General features: G+C 41.2%; 1 protein-coding gene across 1 annotated transcript in view; it reads left to right on the top strand.

The window, feature by feature from the left end:
• kcng4a (potassium voltage-gated channel, subfamily G, member 4a) overlaps positions 1-4,921 on the top strand; it is a 51,262-nt gene extending 46,341 nt beyond the window's left edge. The window contains exon 2 of the mRNA XM_024380320.2: positions 3,019-4,921. Within this exon, the coding sequence (XP_024236088.2) occupies positions 3,019-3,897 (879 nt within the window). The 3' untranslated portion in view covers positions 3,898-4,921. The remainder of the gene's footprint in view (positions 1-3,018) is intronic.
• Positions 4,922-19,101: the final 14,180 nt, after the last annotated feature.

Genomic DNA, 19,101 nt, shown 5'->3' with positions numbered 1-19,101 from the left:
AGAGAGGGAAAGAGATTAGGGGGAGGGATGTGTGAGAAGGAGAGAAAGTAGGGGAGGGAGGTGAAAAATGAGGGTGAGAAAACAAGTGTTTGTGTGAGGGATAAAACAGGGAATGTGTGTGTGTGAGAGGGATGGTGGGAGAGAGATGGGTAGGAAGAGAGGAAGAGGGATAGAAGCCAGCCAGGGAGGGAGTGAGGGATGAGAGGGCTGCTGGGAGAGGCAGGGACAGGTGAGAGTGAGGAATGAGGCGTGTGTGTGTGTGTGTGTGTGTGTGTGTGTGTGTGTGTGTGTGTGTGTGTGTGTGTGTGTGTGTGTGTGTGTGTGTGTGTGTGTGTGTGTGTGTGTGTGTGTGTGTGTGTGTGTGTGTGTGTGTGATCAGTGGATATAGCTGGTGGCAGTTTTTTTCCATTTGGCCTATGAGTGTTTAATTACCTGCCCCTCTTAAGGCGGTTAAAGGGGATTCTGGCTTTTTTGTCTTTTGGGGTCATGCCCAGTGTGTCGAATTAATCTTTGATCCTGCGTAATGAATTGATTGTGTCCCACTTAGCTATCAGTGTAGCATGCAGAGTAGGTGTTAGCTGAAGATTTATTAATTACTCGGGGCCCAGTTCAGAATTCTAGGACTTTTTTTTACCATTCTTCAACCCATGGTTATGATGGACTGTACATTGAATAATAATAGGGAGCATAGTGTACAATAGTATAAATACAGTGCATTTGGAAAGTATTCAGACCCCTTCCCTTTTACCACATTTTGTTACGTTACAGCCTAAAATTGATTAAATTACTAGTTTTCCTCATCAATCTACACACAAATCCCCATAATAAAAGCGAAAACAGTAAAAAAATATGTTTTAAAAAATACCTTATTTACATAAGTATTCAGACCCTTTGCTATGAGACTCAAAATTGAGCTCAGTGCATCCTGTTTCCATGACCCTAAGCACAGGGCCAACGAAATGCAGGAGTGGCTTCGGGACAAGTCTCTGTATGTCCTTGAGTGGCCCAGCCAGAGCCCGGACTTGAACCCGATCAAACATCTCCGTAGAGACCTTCAAATAGATGTGCAGCAACACTCCCCATCCAACCTGACAGAGCTTGAGAGGATCTGCAGAAAATAATGTGAAAACCTCCCCAAATACAGGTGTGCCAATCTTGTAGCGTCATACCCAAGAAGACTCGAGGCTGTAATCGCTGCCAAAAGTACTGAGTAAAGGATCAGAATACTTATGTAAATTATATTTCAACATTTTCTAAAAACCTGTTTTTGCTTCGTCATTATGGGGTATTGTGTATAGATTGATGAGGGATTTTTAAAAACATTTTAGAGTAAGGCTGTAACGTGGAAAATGCTGTGGTAAAGGTCAAGGGGTCTGAATACTTTCTGAATGCACTGCATATACCGTATTGCCCGCACTGATCATGGAACTGTGTAATGACAACCACCAAGTATTGCACCCTGCGTCAGGTTCAAACTGTAATAACAGTTTGGTTTGCGCTCCATAATGATTTAATATAATTTTTCCATTTAGAAAAAGCTCTTATCTAGAGCGACTTACACAGTGCACTCATCTTAAGCTAGCTAGGTGGGACAACCACATATCACAGTCATAGTAAGTACATATTTCCTCAATAAAGTAGCAATCAACAAGGTCAGAGCTAGTAAAGGGGAAAGTACGAGTGTTAGTTCACGAAAGGCTTATTTTTTTTAAGGTGGGGGAGGGTAGCTCTTCAAAGAGTTAGGGTTTCAGATGTTTTCGGAAGATGGCCAGGGACTCTGCTGTCCAAGCTTCAGGGGGAAGCTAGTTCCACCGTTGGGGTGCCAGAACAGACAAGAGCTTGGACTGGGCTGAGCAGGAACTGGGGTGGGGTGGGAGGGCCAAGAGACCAGAGGTGTACTTAGTACTTAGTACTCGGGTTAGGGTGTAGGGTTTGAGCATAGCCTGAAGGTAGGGAAGTGCAGTTCTTGTTTCTGCTTCGTAGGCCTTCATGTACAATTTTTATTGCGTTAAAATATTATCCACTATTACTAGTGATCCTCAGCAACAACTACATGGCTGTGACAGAATTTACAGGGAAGCAAATTAAACGAAACAATGAATGGAATGATACTAAATGTAGGCTACCAACTGAATGGGAACTAACACTAAATTGGCAGTTAAATGTGTGTTTATTACTCACAGTTGCTACTGATAGAGGCTAATAATATTTAACATGATACAAATAGTAGGAAACAGAATGTCAGGGTATATAATTAGAACATTCAAGAGTGCACAAAGGTTACATTTGGCACAACATTGCCCACATTAAAACCACATTTTGTACTTCACTGTGGGAAAAGGGCAGAAATACGTGTCATGTTGATATGCTTTTCAGTTTTCTGCTGTATTACTGGTTTCACAATAGTCTCCAGCGTTCATAAGGAAAAATAATCTAAAACAACTGCTATTGTATTTGCAATCCCTTTCTTCAAGCGGATTACTCATTTAACTAGGGCTTATCAATAGCTCTTATCAATTTATACATTGCAGTGAATGGAGAATGCTGTTATTTCTCTCTGGAAAAGAAAGCAGATGTTTTTCCACTTGAAACCGACAGTGTTTGCTCTACCTTTTTCAGGGTTTCCTTGTACGTAAAGGTGGTGGAATTATTAGGGAATCAAGTCAAGATCAGATTATGCTTATCTGTAGACACACCTCTGCCACACCCCCATTTCTGTGATCTCCACCCCAAATGAATAGCTGACTGACACATGCGTTTCCCCATACTAAAGTTCAAGGTCAGAATGCTCGAAGAGAGGAAAGTGCATGAAAAAGGAATGAAGTTCCATTTAGGCACATGTAATTCCTCCCTAGATGATTATCTAACCTGCTGATTTCTGTCCCTCCCCTTGTGTGTGCCTTTCTCTCTCTCTTCCTCTTCAACACTCTCTACCTATTCCTCTCTCTGTTTGTCCAAATCCCCCCCCCTCTCTCTCCCCAATCTCTTAATCTCTCTCTCTGTCTATCTGTGCCACAGGGTGAGTGTTCTCAGAAGTGTCGCCATATGTTCATCGTGGAGACGGTGTGCGTGGCCTGGTTCTCCCTGGAGTGGATCCTGCGCTTCATTCAGGCTCGCAGCAAGCTGGATTTCATCCGAGGGCCCCTCAACGTCATCGATGCCATGGCCATCCTGCCCTACTATGTGTCCCTGGCGGTGGATGAGGATGATCCGACCCTGGACCATGAGAAGGCCGGGGGGACCAGCTACCTGGACAAGCTGGGCCTGGTGCTCCGGATCCTGAGGGCCCTGAGGATCCTGTATGTGATGAGGCTGGCCCGTCACTCTCTGGGCCTGCAGACCCTGGGCCTGACGGTGAGGAAGAGCACCAGAGAGTTTGGCCTTCTGCTGCTCTTCCTGTGTGTGGCCGTCACCCTCTTCTCCCCGCTGGTTCACCTGGCCGAGAGCGAGCTGACCGGAGCCCAGGACTTCAGCAGCATACCCGCCTCTTATTGGTGGGCCATTATCTCCATGACGACAGTGGGCTATGGCGACATGGTGCCACGCAGCATCCCTGGCCAGGTGGTTGCGCTGAGCAGCATTCTGAGTGGCATCCTCATCATGGCCTTCCCAGCCACCTCCATCTTCCACATGTTCTCTAAGAGCTACCAGGAGCTCAAGCAGGAGCACAACCGCCTGTTCAAAGAGGAGTGTGCGGCTGCAGCGGCCCTGGCGGCAACCAGCAGGGAAGGTCAGGAGGGGAGCGAGGACTTCCCTCCCCCAGGACTGCGCCACATGTGCCCAGACACGGAGAGCACTCGCTCTCTGGAGTCCCTGTCCCTTCTTGAGAACGGTGGCGTGGTCTCAGGGAATAACCAGCATAGCCACAGCCCCAGGCTGCCAGCTGGAGCCTTCTAGACAGACGGACAGACAGGCTTCACCTGCCCTGGCCCACAAACCTCAAAGCACACTAGGAACAGGGAGGCCTCAGCAGGCTTACTAATCACAGACTTAATAGAAGATGCAGTAAAAGATCCAATCCAAAGTAATTTTTTCCATGGCTGTCTTTATCTCTGAAAATATTGCGTCGCTCACCCACAACATAATTGTTTTAATTTTAGTCTCAATCTCTATCTGAGATCAGAATGTGCAGACCTGGGCCAATGGAAGCCATAGCCATCTGTCTACCCTAGACCCATCTGTACTGAGCTCAACTCTGCTGATTTTATTTCTGAGAGGCTTCGAAAGCTGTACTTAAAAAAAATCTCAAATGGATGCTTCTGACTCTCCCATGCTGAATAAACCCTCTCTCTTTCTCCCTTTGCAACAAATGCAAAGACACACACAGACTAACACTGGATTTGGCTGCTTGAGTGTCTGGAGTCATGGACATGGAGTTATTTGCCACTCCACCACATCTTCCGTCGTGACCGGCAGGAAGAGGATATTGGATGAGCAGTGATCCCAGTTCTTTTATAATCTGCAGGAGACAGAGAGCCATCGGCATAGAATTAACTTTGTTAGGCTCCAAATAAAAACACAAGTAATCTCAACTACGCAATTGTCGTAGTTTTTTGTCTTTCTGGGAAGATATATCCTATCTTATTCCCTGAAAAGATCCATCAGAGAGGGTATGTGCCGGGTTGAAACATTAGTCCGCGTAAGTGAGATAAAGCTGCCAAGACGCAGCATCATATGATGCAAAATGCATCAATACCAGCTGTATTTCTGTGTCTTGAAAGTTATATATCTTGAAAACTTGATTGATGACATGCAAAACATTTTGGGACTATATCAACAATGGACTAATGAAACAAATACCAAAAGATAGTTGTCGTTTCTTTCTGTAAGGGCCCTACACACCCTACATGAACAGCCTACGTAAACAGAGTGATGGAGCATCATCAAATCAAACTTTATTTGTCACATGCGCCGAATACAAGTCTAGACCTTACCATGAAATGCTTACTTACAAGCCCTTAACCAACAGTGTAGTTCAAGAATAGTTAAGAAAATATTTACCAAATAAACTAAAGTTTTTAAAAAATGATAAAAGGTAACACAATAACATAACAAAAACGAGGCTATATACAGGGGGTACTGAGTCAGTGTGCAGGGGTACAGGTTAGTCGAGGTAAGTTGTACATGTAAGTAGGGGTGAAGTTATGCATAGATAATAAACAGTGAGTAGCAGCAGTGTACAAAACAAATGGAGGGGGGGTCAATGTAATGGTCCAGTCATATTCTGTCCATTCCAAAATCTTTGCGACACAAAAGTACATACAGTTGAAGTCGGAAGTTTAGGTTGGATTCATTAAAACTCGTTTTTCAACCACTCCACCAAATTCTTGTTAACAAACTATAGTTTTGGCAAGTCGGTTAGGACATCTACTTTGTGCATGACACAAGTCATTTTTCCAACAATTGTTTACAGACAGATTATTTAACTTATAATTCACTTTAAACTTCCGAAATAATTAACTTTTTACGACTTTAATAGACAGTTGAAGTCGAAAGTTTACATACAACTTAGCCAAACACATTTAAACTCAGTTTATCACAATTCCTGATATTTAATCCGAGTAAAAATTCCCTGTTTTAGGTCAGTTAGGAATACTACTTTATTTTAAGAATGTGAAATGTCAGAATAATAGTATAGAGAAGGATTTATTTCAGCTTTTATTTCTTTCATCACATTCCCAGTGGGTCAGAAGTTTACATACACTCAATTAGTATTTGGTAGCATTGCCGTTAAATTGTTTACCCTGGGTCAAACGTTTCGGGTATCCTTCCACAAGCTTCCCACAATAAGTTGAGTAAAATTTGGCCCATTTCTCCTGACAGAGCTGGTGTAACTGAGTCAGGTTTGTAGGCCTCCTTGCTCGTACACGCTTTTTCAGTTCTGCCCACAAATTTTCTATAGAATTGAGGTCAGGGTTTTGTGATGGCCACTCCAATCTCTTGACTTTGTTGTCCTTAAGCCATTTTGACACAACTTTGGAAGTATGCTTGTGGTCATTCACCATTTGGAAGGCCCATTTGTGACCAAGCTTTAACTTCGTGACTGATGTCTTGAGTTGTTGCTTCAATATATCCACATAATTTTCCTCCCCTCATGATGCCATCTATTTTATGAAGTGCAGCAGTCCCTCCTGCAGCAAAGCACCCCATAACATGATGCTGCCACCCCCGTGCTTCATGGTTGGGATGGTGTTCTTCGACTTGCAAGCCTCCCCCTTTTTTCCTCCAAACATAATGATGGTCAATATGGCCTTACCGTTCCATTTTTGTTTCATCAGACCAGAGTACGTTTCTCCAAAAAGTATGATCTTTGTTCCCATGTGCAGTTGCAAACCATAGTCTGGCTTTTTTATGGCGGTTTTGGAGCAGTGGCTTCTTCCTTGCTGAGCGGCCTTTCAGGTTATGTCGATAAAGGACTCGTTTTACTGTACCTGTTTCCTCCAGCATCTTCACAAGGTCCTTTGCTGTTGTTCTGGGATTGATTTACACTTTTTGTACCAAAGTACATTCATCTCTAGGAGACAGAACGCGTCTCCTTCCTGAGCTGTATGACGGCTGCCTGGTCCCATGGTGTTTCTACTTGCGTTCTATTGTTTGTACATATGAACATGGTACCTTCACGCGTTTGGAAATTGCTCCCAAGGATGAACCAGACTTGTGGAGGTCTACAATTTTTTTCTGAGATCTTGGCTGATTTCTTTTGATTTTCCCATGATGTCAAGCAAAGAGGCACTGAGTTTGAAGGTAGGCCTTGAAATACATCCACAGATACACCTCCAATTGACTCAAATTATGTCAATTAGCCTATCAGATGCTTATAAAGCCATGACATAATTTTCTGGAATTTTCCAAGCTGTTTAAAGGTACAGTCAACTTGGTGTATGTAAACTTCTGACCCACTGGAATTGTGATACAGTGAATTATAAGTGAAATAATCTGTCTGTAAACAATTGTTGGAAAAATGACTTGTGTCATGCACAAAGTAGATGTTACCGACTTGCCAAAACTATAGTTTGTTATCAAGAATTTGGTTGAGTGGTTGAAAAACGAGTTTTAATGACTCCAACCGAAGTGTATGTAAACTTCCGACTTCAACTGTCGACAACGATGCTCCTTTGCTGTGTTTGCGTAGTTTCCCGAAAAGTGTGTAGGGGCCTTTACCTATACAAATCATTAATGTAGCATTACTCTGTTGACAGACATCCTATGTGGCTTTTCTTAATACCTGTCTTTACATACATAATAAAGATCACATCCTCCATGCCCTAGGTCATCTAGCATGAATGAAGCAGCATGGCCATAGCTTTGTTTTGACCTCGCTACCACTCTTTAACCTGATCTCTTTGTGGCAGAAAGTATGTCTAGGTTAGGTGACCCTCTTCTCCAAGAACTGAGTCCATGGGTTAAAGGGCCACCAAATCTCCTTAAACCCTGGGTGCGGAGAGCAGAGGGCAGGAGTCAGCTAGGGCCCCCTAGACAGCTGTGGCTGTAATCTAGATGATACAGGGGATTAACAGGCAGATCATAAGGACAGGTACTTAGTTACAGTACACTACTGAAATGCACCCTCTGTTGTTTTGAATTGTTTTAGGATCCAATCCACTTCAATCACACGGGACTCTTGTAATCATAGAATTCCTTGTATATGGTCAATCATTTAGAATGATGTAAGACATTTTATAATGTAACAAACTTGCATAGTTGGCATATTATCCTAAATTTGAGTAATGTCATAATGTAATCATAATGGTTCACTTGGGCTTATTAGATCTAGTCTTTTAACTGCACTGGTAGATGGAGGCCTCTCTGCATGCACAAAACCTAGCTCTAAAGATTATTTTAGTAGTATATCTCATGAGGTATTGCTCGATAAGGCTATTGACGTAGCACTTCTTCAGATTATTTGGTCTATCAAACGTAATAATTTACGTCCAAAGCCCCAGTCATTTAGCATATTGTCCATCTCTACTCCAGACTTGGAATCATTTGATTGTGTCTGCCTCCATTTTACCTATCTCTTAAAAAGGTCATTTTAATTAATCACCTTTAACCATTTTATTTAATTGGAGTCAATATATAAAGATTGATTGGAAAGTTGGGAAATGAAGGTTGAATGGAGAGGAGAACCCACTAACAGAGGTATGACGTTGGATTTGAAATGTGAAGTGAAAAGTCAAGCTACTTCGGTATTAATCGATGCATGTCGTTCTGTTTCTTTTAATGACACTTCATTACGTTGAGGTGTGCCGTCTCATAAGGTGGCTGGCATTGATCCAAACTGTACTGTATATAACACCAGATTTATTAGAAAATCAAACTATTCCTAGTTAAATTGCATTCAATTAGGAGAAACTGATTTCTGCAATCCCCAGTGGCATAACATTCTACGGAGTGGGAGGAGGTCAACCAAATTCCAAGCTCTTTCAACATCTCTACTGTACAGTAGAATGAATGCAATACTTGTTAATGCAATACTTGTACCTCAAATGTAATTGTAATTGTGAGCAGCAGCTTGTATGTATGACGACACAATCGGAAAGCCAAGAAGCTGACACTTTAATGTGTATATTTTATACTTTATACTTAATCTTACAGTAGAGGAGGATGAACTGAGTGAGTGATATACACTGAGCGTACAAAACAAGAACACCTTCTTAATAATGAGTTGCACCTTTTGCCCCTCAGAACTGCCTCAATTTGTCGGGGCATGGACTCTACAAGGTGTCAAAAGTGTTCCACAGGGATGCTGGCCCATGTTGACTCCAATGCTTCCGACAGTTGTGTCAAGTTGGCTGGATGTCCTTTGGGTGGTGGACCATTCTTGATACACACGGGACACTGTTGAGCGTGAAATACACAGCAGCGTTGCAGTTCTTGACACACCCCGGTGAGCCTGGCACTTACTACCATACCCCGTTCAAAGGCACTTAAATCGTCTTGCCCATTCACCCTCTGAATGGCAGACATACACAATCCATGTCTCAATAGTCTAAATTCTTTAACCTGTCTCCTCCCCTTAATCTACACCGATTTAAGTGGATTTAACAAGTGACATCTATAAAAGGGATCATACTTTTCATCTGCATTCACCTGGTCAGTCTATGTCATGTAAAGAGCAGGTGTTCTTAATGTTTTGTATACTCAGTGTATAAGTGCCAAGTGACTTGTCCACATGCCATGTCATGTTTAGACCAGCTGGGGGTGTTATCATGAAGAGAATTTGCCAATGGACTTCTGGTTTACTGACAGAAGTAATCAAATGCACCAAAATCAACCAGTAGAAAGCTATTGGAGATATTAGTGGCTCATGCAATAAACAAAAACTGTATTTAGACTGTAGTTATTATTTTGAGTTAGGTCAACTTAATAACTCTACTCAATGGGACTATTTATACATTTACGCTGAGATTTAAACGTAACAATAACCCTAGCTTCATATCTCATCCTGGTTCCACTCTAACCCGAGTCTCAACCCTAATTCTAATCCTAAACCTAACCCTAGCTTCATGTCCACACCCCGGCTGAACCCTAACCATTAACCCTAGCCTGTAACAATGAGTAAATGCAATACGTGTACCTAAACTGTAATTGAAATCTCATTTAAATGTAATTGAGTGCACTATAATGACAATAGCTTGTTATGATGTGTCCTTATGATAGACTGAGAGGTCTGTACAAGGGATGGAAAGATCCTTGCCAGATCCTGTGAGTGATTACATTTCCCAAAGACAGAGGCAAATAGACAGACAGAGAGACAGGCAATTTATTGCAGTTTATTTCACTTTTGTATTTTATCTACTTCACTTGCTTTGGCAATGTTAACATATGTTTACCATGCCAATAAAGCCCCTTGAATTGAATTGAATTGAATTGACAGGCAATTATCAGACGTGTGAAACCGCAGCAAGGAAGAGAGATTGGAGACATGAGCAGGTTGTAAAGAGAGATTACAGATTTATGTGAACAATGTCATTGCAAAAGACAGGTAATTAGTTTTAACTCAGAACCCCTAGGTGAGACTTATCAATCAATACTATGTCATTAACTCCTTTGATTGGATATAGGACAGTTCAAACAAGGATATATAGTCAGACACTGCAATGCTGCACATAACGTTCTGAGAACAATATGTGTTTTAGAGCTTGGTGAGAGCGGGGTTGTCCTATGGTTATTTTGCATACAACCTTCCCAAAACTTTCTGGGAATGGTGCAGGATAGTTGATTGACTTTGAAGCATTCTCAGCACATTTATAGAACTTCACAAAAAAAAGTGACTTTCTTGGTACAGTGTATTTCATTACTTTAACAGGAAGTTTTCCTATAAGTTCAAATATGGTTACATTTCATTTCAATGTTGGTAATGTTCTAGGAATGTTCTCCAACTGGTTTGACATTGGGAATGTTATCAAATAGTTCTGACAATGGTCTTCTGTTTTAATTGCAGTATTTCAGCATAACCTTTTCTACAGGTTTCACCGTGGTTCTATTTCAAGTCATGTCTCAAATTGATCAGAGAACTTTAAGAAAACCTTCCATAAAAACCACAAGAAAACTCTATCCTCTATCTTGTTAAGTGTGTTCAGGTGTGTTGGCCCGAGTTCACTAATTGGCCACACCTGATCTTAATGAGTGCATGTTTCCTTTGAAATTAGGTCATTTTGAATAGACAAAAATGAGCAGCTTTGTATTAGTAAAAAACATACTATACTGTGTAAGGTTAGAGGTGATTGTTTTAGTGTCAACATACAATCGCATAAGATACAAGTGTTTCCACGGCTATAAGTGGGGACGCTGATATGTTGAGTAAGAACTAATCTCATTAGCCACGGGTCAGGAAACTGAGAAGAAACCTTCTGTCAGAGTATGCATCCCAGTTGGTCTGACTGAGGCTGGAGAGGCTTGCCTCTGTCTGCCCCTGCACCACGAAGACTGACTCTGACATGTTTCTCAACATGCACAGCCTGGTCAACATGCTGATAGACCCAACCACCTAAGCGTAAATACAACACTGGGCAGATGGGAATGATCAGACCATTTCTAAAGGACACCAACTCTTAATAATATACTATATGTGTATACTGTGTATATATATAGCATTTAGCAGATGCTTTTATTCCTAGCGACTCACAGTCATGCGTGCATACATTTTATGTACAGGTGGTCCCGGGAATCACACCCATTATTGATATAGCTTCTCCGTCGACCTGCCCAAGGTGATTTTGTAGGCCTAAAGGACGTCTATCTGGGTGTGTATGCCTTAGTCACACAGGTATTATGCCGACTGACCCTCCAAGTCCCTCTCTGTTCAACACCCGCATCATCTCTTACAGCAGCTGGATAACTGTAGTGAATGACAGAAGACTGGACCACATTGTGTTTTACCACCAGACTTTGGTTTGTTGAAATGTGTTTTCAAAAAACCCTAAAACCTTTGAAAATGTGTTTATGATCAAAAACATTCACATGTACATGTATTAAATTCCCTTACTCTAGAACTGGTAATGAAACAGCATGAGACCAGCTAGCTATAGAACTCAACCTTTGGACCTGTGCTCTTTTGAAGGTCACCTCTTTTTCTCTCCTGGTTTCTTTTCACACAACTATCTGTCTTTTTTCTCTCCTAATTTCCATTATCATCTGTTCTGTCCTCTGAGAGATATTATCTCACAGTGTTTACTCTGGCCTGTTTGCCTATGTTGAAAGAATCAAATGAAAATGGCACGGAATCTTGGAGAATCTGTCTATTGGGATTGTGGCTCACTACAGGGATTCATAACTTTGTACATGAAACTACACAACCACAGTTTGAACTGCGACACAATTACAGGAGTAGAGAGATGAATATCAACAATTTGATTGAACATGTTCTCTACCTTCAGAGATAAAGGTGAAGGAAAGGAAGGGAGAGATATAGAAATAGAGCGAGGGAGAGAGGTGCAGTAAAAAGAGAGAAAAACTGGGCCCAATTGCATCTTAATCAGCTGCAAATTGTTTGAGACGGAGTATTTACCCCTAATGGGGCTCTAATTTCCCATGGTGGAAATGCAGAGAAACCCTATCAGCTTACATTAGACTCTCACAGTGTGCACACACACACACACACACACACACACACACACACACACACACACACACACAAACACGCACACACACACACACACACACACACACACACACACACACACACACACACACACACACACACACACAAAGCATTGGGGTGAGAAGAGCCACTATGAATTTTCAACGATGTTCCAGTTGAGTGCAAGTAGCCTATGGCAGTCCAGTAAGACCCACTCAGACAGTGTAGTCCAGGAGTGGGATGGATACAGGATGACAATCAATGTAAACCATCAGGGAGGCTTGTCCCTTTTCTGATATGTTATGAAAATAATGAGAATAACCCATGACTGACTTTGTCATGAATAATACATACAGAAAAAACACAGCGCCACCCAGTAAAGGAGAAGGGAGAGTACAGTAATATACAATGCATTCGGAAAGTATTCAGACGCCTTGACTTGTTCCACATTTTGTTACGTTAAAGCCTTATTCTAAAATTGATTAAATAAATGTTTTGGCTCATCAATCTACACACAATACCATATAATGAGAAAGCGAAAACAGATTTATAGAAATGTTTGCTAAAGTATTAATCATAAAAAAAACAGAAATACCTTATTTACACACGTATTCAGACCCTTTGCTATGGAACTCGAAATTGAGCTCAGGTGCATCCTGTTTCCATTGATCATGCTTCAGATGTTTCTACAACTTAATTGGAGTCCACCTGTGGTAAATTCAATTGATAAGACATGACATTGCAAAGGCACACACCTGTCTATATAAGATCCCACAGGTGACCGAGCATGTCAGAACAAAAACCAAGCCATGAGGTCAAAGGAATTATCCGTAGAGCTCCGAGACAGGATTGGGTCGAAGCACATATCTGGGGAAGGATAACAAAAAATGTATGCTGAAGATCCCCATGAACACAGTGGCCTCCATCATTCTTAAATGGAAGAAGTTTGTAACACACAAGACTCTTCCTAGAGCTGGCCACCCGCCTGCCCAAATCGAGCTATCGGGGGGAAGGGCCTTGGTCAGGGAGGTGACCAAGAACCCAATGGTCACTCTGACAGAGCTCCAGAGTTCCTCTGTGGAGATGGGAGAACCTTCCAGAAGGACAACAACCTCTGCAGCACTCCACCAATCAGACCTTTATGATAGAGTGGCCAGATGGAAGCCACTCCTCAATAAAAGGCACATGACAGCCCCTTGGAGTTTGCCAAAAGCCACCTAAAGGACTCTCAGACCAATAGAAACAATATTCTCTGGTCTGATGAAACCAAGATTGAACTCTTTGACCTGAATGCCAAGCCTCACATCTGGAGGAAACCCGGCACCATTCCTACGGTGAAGCATGGTGGCGGTGGCAGCATCATGCTGTGGGGATGTTTTTCAGTGGCAGGGACTGGAAGACTAGTCAGGATTGAGGGGAAGATTAACGGAGCAAAGTACAGAGAGATCCTTGATGAAAACCTGCTCCAGAGCACTCAGGACCTCAGACTGGGCAAAGGTTCACCTTCCAACAGGTCAACGACCCTAAGTACACAGCCAAGACAGCGCAGGAGTGGCTTCAGGACAAGTCTCTGAATGTCCTTGAGTGGCCCAGCCAGAGCCCGGACTTGAAACCCATCAAACATCTCTGGAGAGACCTGAAAATAGCTGTGCAGCGACGCTCCTCATCCAGCCTGACAGAGCTTGAGAGGATCTGCAGAGAAGAATGGGAGAAACTCCTCAAATACAGGTGTGCCAAGCTTTTGGTGTCATTCTCAAGAAGACTGTAATCACTGCCAAAGGTGCTTCAACAAAGTACTAAGGGTCTGAATACTTATGGGGATGTGATATTTCTGGTTTTTAATTTTTAGTAAATGTGCAAGCATTTCTAAAAACCTGTTTTGCTTTGTCATTATGGGTTATTGTGTGTAGATTGATGAGGGAGGGAAAAAATATTGAATCCATTTTAGAATAAGGCTGTAATGTAACAAAATGTGGAAAAAGTCAAGGGGTCTGAATGCTTTCCGAATGCACTGTACAACAAACATTTAACATTATAACATTTGGCAGTGTTTTATGAAATACATTCTCTAAAATGTGAACCACCTCAGGGCTGAGTGGGATGGAAATGATACTCTGGAATATTACCTCCATTTGTCAACTAGATTTACATTAGATCCCGTTTCCATCAATAAGATGAAATTGAATTGAGGTTCCGTTTGAACGGACATAATGATTCATATTTGCTGCTCTCATAACACTCAGATGGCTTGTCTAAAGTAAAAAGCAAATAGTGGAAAAGATGCCTTTTGGGTGGTCAGAAAAGGTCAGACAAACTCATTTTAAATCAAAATGAATGTTTCAGTTGGTGTTCTACCTTCCTACATGGCTGGTTACGTCTTCAAAATGCCATATGCACAATTTAAATGTAAAAGTAATTTCCTATTGAGCCGGCATAGGGTAACGTGAGCTTACTAGCCCACCGGGTTAACAATTCTCACAGAAACCACTTTATGTCACCAATTTCTTTTTCAATTCTTTCCCTGACTGCCACTGCTCTTGCTCAGCTAAAAATGTAATCTGTCTCATCTAAAAAAAAACGTCACTCCAACTAAATGATTCTGAGGTAAGTTGAACTGATATTTCCTCATTTAGAAAAGTTACTTACATGTATATATACAGTACCAGTCAAAAGTTTGTACACACCTACTCATTCAAGGATTTTTCTTTATTTGTACTATATAATACATTGTAGAATAATAGTGAAGACATCAAAACTATGAACTAACACGTATGGAATCATGTAGTAATCAAAGAAGTGTTACACAAATCAAAATATATTTTTGATTTTAGATTCTTCAAATTACCCACCTTTTGCATTGATGACAGCTTTGCACACTCTTGGCATTCTCTCCCAAGCTTCACCTGGAATGCTATTCCAACGGTCTTAAAGGAGTTCCTACATATTCTGAGCACTTGTTGGTTGCTTTTCCTACACTCTGCAGTCCAACACATCCCAAACCATCTCAATTGGATTGAGGTCGGGTGATTGTGGAGGCCAAGTGATCTGATGCAGCACTCCATCGCTCTCCTTCTAGGTCAAATAGCCCTTACACAGCCTAGAGAGATGGGTTGGGTCATTGGACTGTTGAAAAACAAATGATAGTCCCCCTAAGCGCAAATCAGATGGGATAGCGTATCACTGCAGAATGCTGTGGTAGCCATGCTGGTTAAGTGTGCCTTGAATTCTAAATAAATCACTGACAGTGTCACCAGCATGCATTCCAGGTGACTACCTCCTGAAGCTGGTTAAGAGAATGCCAAGAGTGTGCAAAACTGTCATCAAGGCTAAGGGTGACTACTTTGAAGAATCTCAAATATAAAATATATTTTGTTTTGTTTAACACGTTTTTGATTACTACATGATTCCATATGTGTTATTTCATTGTTTTGATGTCTTCTCTATTATTCTACAATGTAGAAAATAGTAAAAATAAAGAAAAACCCACCAGTCTCAACGTCAACATTGAAGAGGCGACTCCGGGATGCTGACCTTCGAGGCAGAGTTGCAAAGAAAAAGCCATATCTCAGACTGGCTAATAAGAAGAAAAGATTAAGATGGGCAAAAGAACACAGACAGAGGACCTGTGAGGTGTATGTTTCTCAAACTAGACATTCTAATGTACTTGTCCTCTTGCTCAGTTGTGCACCGGGGCCTCCCATTCCTCTTTCTATTCTGGTTAGAGCCAGTTTACACTGTTCTGTGAAGGAAGTAGTACACAGTGTTGTACAAGATCTTCAGTTTCTTGGCAATTTCTCGCATGGAATAGCTTTAATTTCTCAGAACAAGAATAGGCTGACGAGTTTCAGAAGAAAGGCCTTTGTTTCTAGCCATTTTGAGCCTGTAATCGAACCCACAAATGCTTGATGGTGTATATATGCATTATTGCATTTAGATTACTGATACATTATTATTTATGCTGTTATTTGGATTTGTTCTACATTCTTGATGACTTGTTTCCAGTTTTTAATTATTTTTTATTTGTGTACTTGTTTGACATTTTACTGCACTGTTAGGAACTAGTTACACAAGCATTTTGCCGGACCCACTATAACATCTGCTAAATTGTGTACGCAACCAAAAAACTTTGATTTGACTTGAAGTTAGATCTACAGTGCCTTCAGAAAGTATTCATACCCCTTCACTTATTCCACATTTTGCTGTGTTACAGCCTGAATTCAAAATTGATTAAATAGGTATTTTCTCCCACATCGACACACGCTACTCCATAATGACACAGTAAAAACATTTTCATTTGGATTGTTTGCAAATTTATTGCAAATTAAATTTAAAAATTAAATACGTATTCACACTCATAAGTCAATACTTTGTAGAAGCACTTTTGTTAGCGATTACAGATGTGAGTCTTTCTGGGTACGTCCCTAAAAGCTTTCCACACCTGGATTATTCTTTTCAAAATTCTTCAAGCTCTGTCAAATTGGTTATTGATCATTGCTAGACAAACATTTTCAGTAGATCAGTCAAAACTTGAACTTGGCCACTCAGGAACATTCACTGTCTTCTTGGGAAGCAACTCCAGTGTACATTTGGCCTTGTGTTTTAGGTTATTCTCTCCCAAAGTCTGGTGGAAAGTAGACTGAACCAGGTTTTCCTCTAGGATTTTGTCTGTGCTTAGCTCCATTCTGTTTCTTTTTTATCCTGAAAAACTCACAAGTCCTTTAACAATTACACGCATACCCATAACATGATGCAGGCACCGCTATGCTTGAAAACATGGAAAGTGGTACTCAGCAATGTGTTGTATTGGATTTGCCCCAAACCTAACCATTTGCATTCAGGACAAAAAGTTAATTGCTTTGCCACATTATTTTCTGTATTACTTTAGTGCCTTGTTGCAAACAGGATAGAGAATATTTTGATTCTGTACAGGCTTCCTTTTCACTCCGTCAATTATGTTAGTATTGTGGAATAACTACAATGTTGTTGATCCTCCTCAGTTTTCGCCTATGACAACAATTATACTCTGTAACTGTTTTAAAGTCACTAATTGGCCTCATGGTGAAATCCCTGAGTGGTTTCCTTCCTCTTCGGCCACTGAGTTAGGAAGGACACCTGTATCTTTGTAATGACATCCAAAGTGTAATTAACAATATTCAATGTCTGTTTTTTATTTTTTTAATCTACCAATAGGTGCCCTTCATTGCGAGGCAATGGAAAACCTCCCTGGTCCTTGTGGTTGAATCATTGTTTGAAATGCACTGCTCGACTAAGGGACCTTAATTGTATGTGTTGGTTACAGAGATGAGGTAGTCATTAAACAAAATGTCTAATCGCTGACACAAAAAAAGCAAAGTTACGCTTTTTCCACATTTTGTTGAGTTACAACCTGAATTGAAAATGGATTAAATGTAGATCTTTTGTCACTAGGCTACACAATACCCCATTATGGCAAAGTGGAATTATGTTTTGTTTTTTTATACAAATTAATAAGAAATAAATAGCTGAAATATCTTGAGTCAATAAGTATTCAACCCCTTTGTTATGGCAAGCCTATATAGGTTCAGGAGTAAAATTGTGCTTAACCAGTCACATAAGTTGCTCACTCTTTCTGCAATAACAGTGTTTAACATTATTTTTTAAGGGGGGCTAGTTGACCCGAACTACCCTATTCAGCGTTTACCGTGAGTGCAGTCTTTGCGAATACGTCAAAATTGCCTTTAAATTTCAATCGTGCTATAGCACTGAAATTCCTCAATACGGATAGAATCAAGCCCTAAGAAGTAATATGGCTCATCCAAAGCCCAGTCAACAGTGAGTTATAATCATTATGCACAAGGAAGTTGTTAGTTTAGAAAACCTATTTTGTACCTACCTTGCTATGGGCCCAGACGCCACAACTCCTGATAAATTTGGTGGTTATGGACAGTGCCGGGATTAAATTCATAGCGCCGGAAAATCAGGTTTACACTTCATGTTCCCTATTTAGGGGACTTTAAACTGTTCTGGACCGGTTCCGACCAACCTTTTTGTGTAGGCCAGAATTTAATCCAATCACCAGTAGATCCAATTTAACGTGTGCTTGAAACATTTTAATTTTCTATTGAGCCGACATATGCAGTGTTTACTGTGAATATGCTCTCCGCAATCGCAGAAACATTGCCTTTAAAATGTGCATCGTCGACAAAGCGTGATCGGTTTGAATCCCAGCCTTATAATGAACTCAGAGCAGAGATCCCCACAGGGACTTTACCCTACCTGAGCCACCCTCATTAGGCTCCTTCCCAACCCCTCTGCTGTTAACCTGTAAACACTCTTCTACCATCAGGACACTTAGTGGGAGGACAACTCTTGAGGATACACTTGGAGGGCAACGGTGAGCATCTACAGGTAAGACTTATTGTCCGAAACATTTACACAGTGTCAATTTGACTCTAATCTAGTCCCAAATTTCTTACCATGAGATTTTAAATATAGATTTTCTGGCTCAAAATGAATGTTTTGTTTCTTGGTTCGATTGATAACTAAATAACCATGTACCTTTTCCCCAAAGTTGACACCGTTTGTATTTGAATGTGCATGAATGTTATCTCAACTGATGGAAGTGAATTGTGACCACCTACCCTGATGCTCTTAGACGTGTTTTAATGGAAATCCTGCAACAGATTCAGGAAATGGCAACTGTCACCATGGTCACCAAGAGCTGAGCACCTGCAACAGACACACGCACACAACCCATCAAAATCCCCTGTGTGCCCACTGTATCTGTGAGCCAATGAGAGAGTGCTAATTAACTTTAGATGGGGTGAAAAGATCATCATAGAATCTTACAGCGATGCATAGTTTAGGCTAAAATCTCAGACTTCGTTAACACACCATGGCTTTGTGATATGTAAGGACAGATGAAAACACAGTAGGGGGGAAGCAAGACAATTCTCCAGTGTCTGTGTGCTCGACCAACAAAGAAGGGAGATCCACATTTAGACTCCTCATCAACAGCAGCTGGATAAACTTTTCTTTTT

This window comes from Oncorhynchus tshawytscha, linkage group LG19, assembly GCF_018296145.1.
Source record: "Oncorhynchus tshawytscha isolate Ot180627B linkage group LG19, Otsh_v2.0, whole genome shotgun sequence".
Lineage (NCBI taxonomy): Eukaryota > Metazoa > Chordata > Actinopteri > Salmoniformes > Salmonidae > Oncorhynchus > Oncorhynchus tshawytscha.
This window is presented reverse-complemented; position numbering and strand designations above follow the sequence as displayed.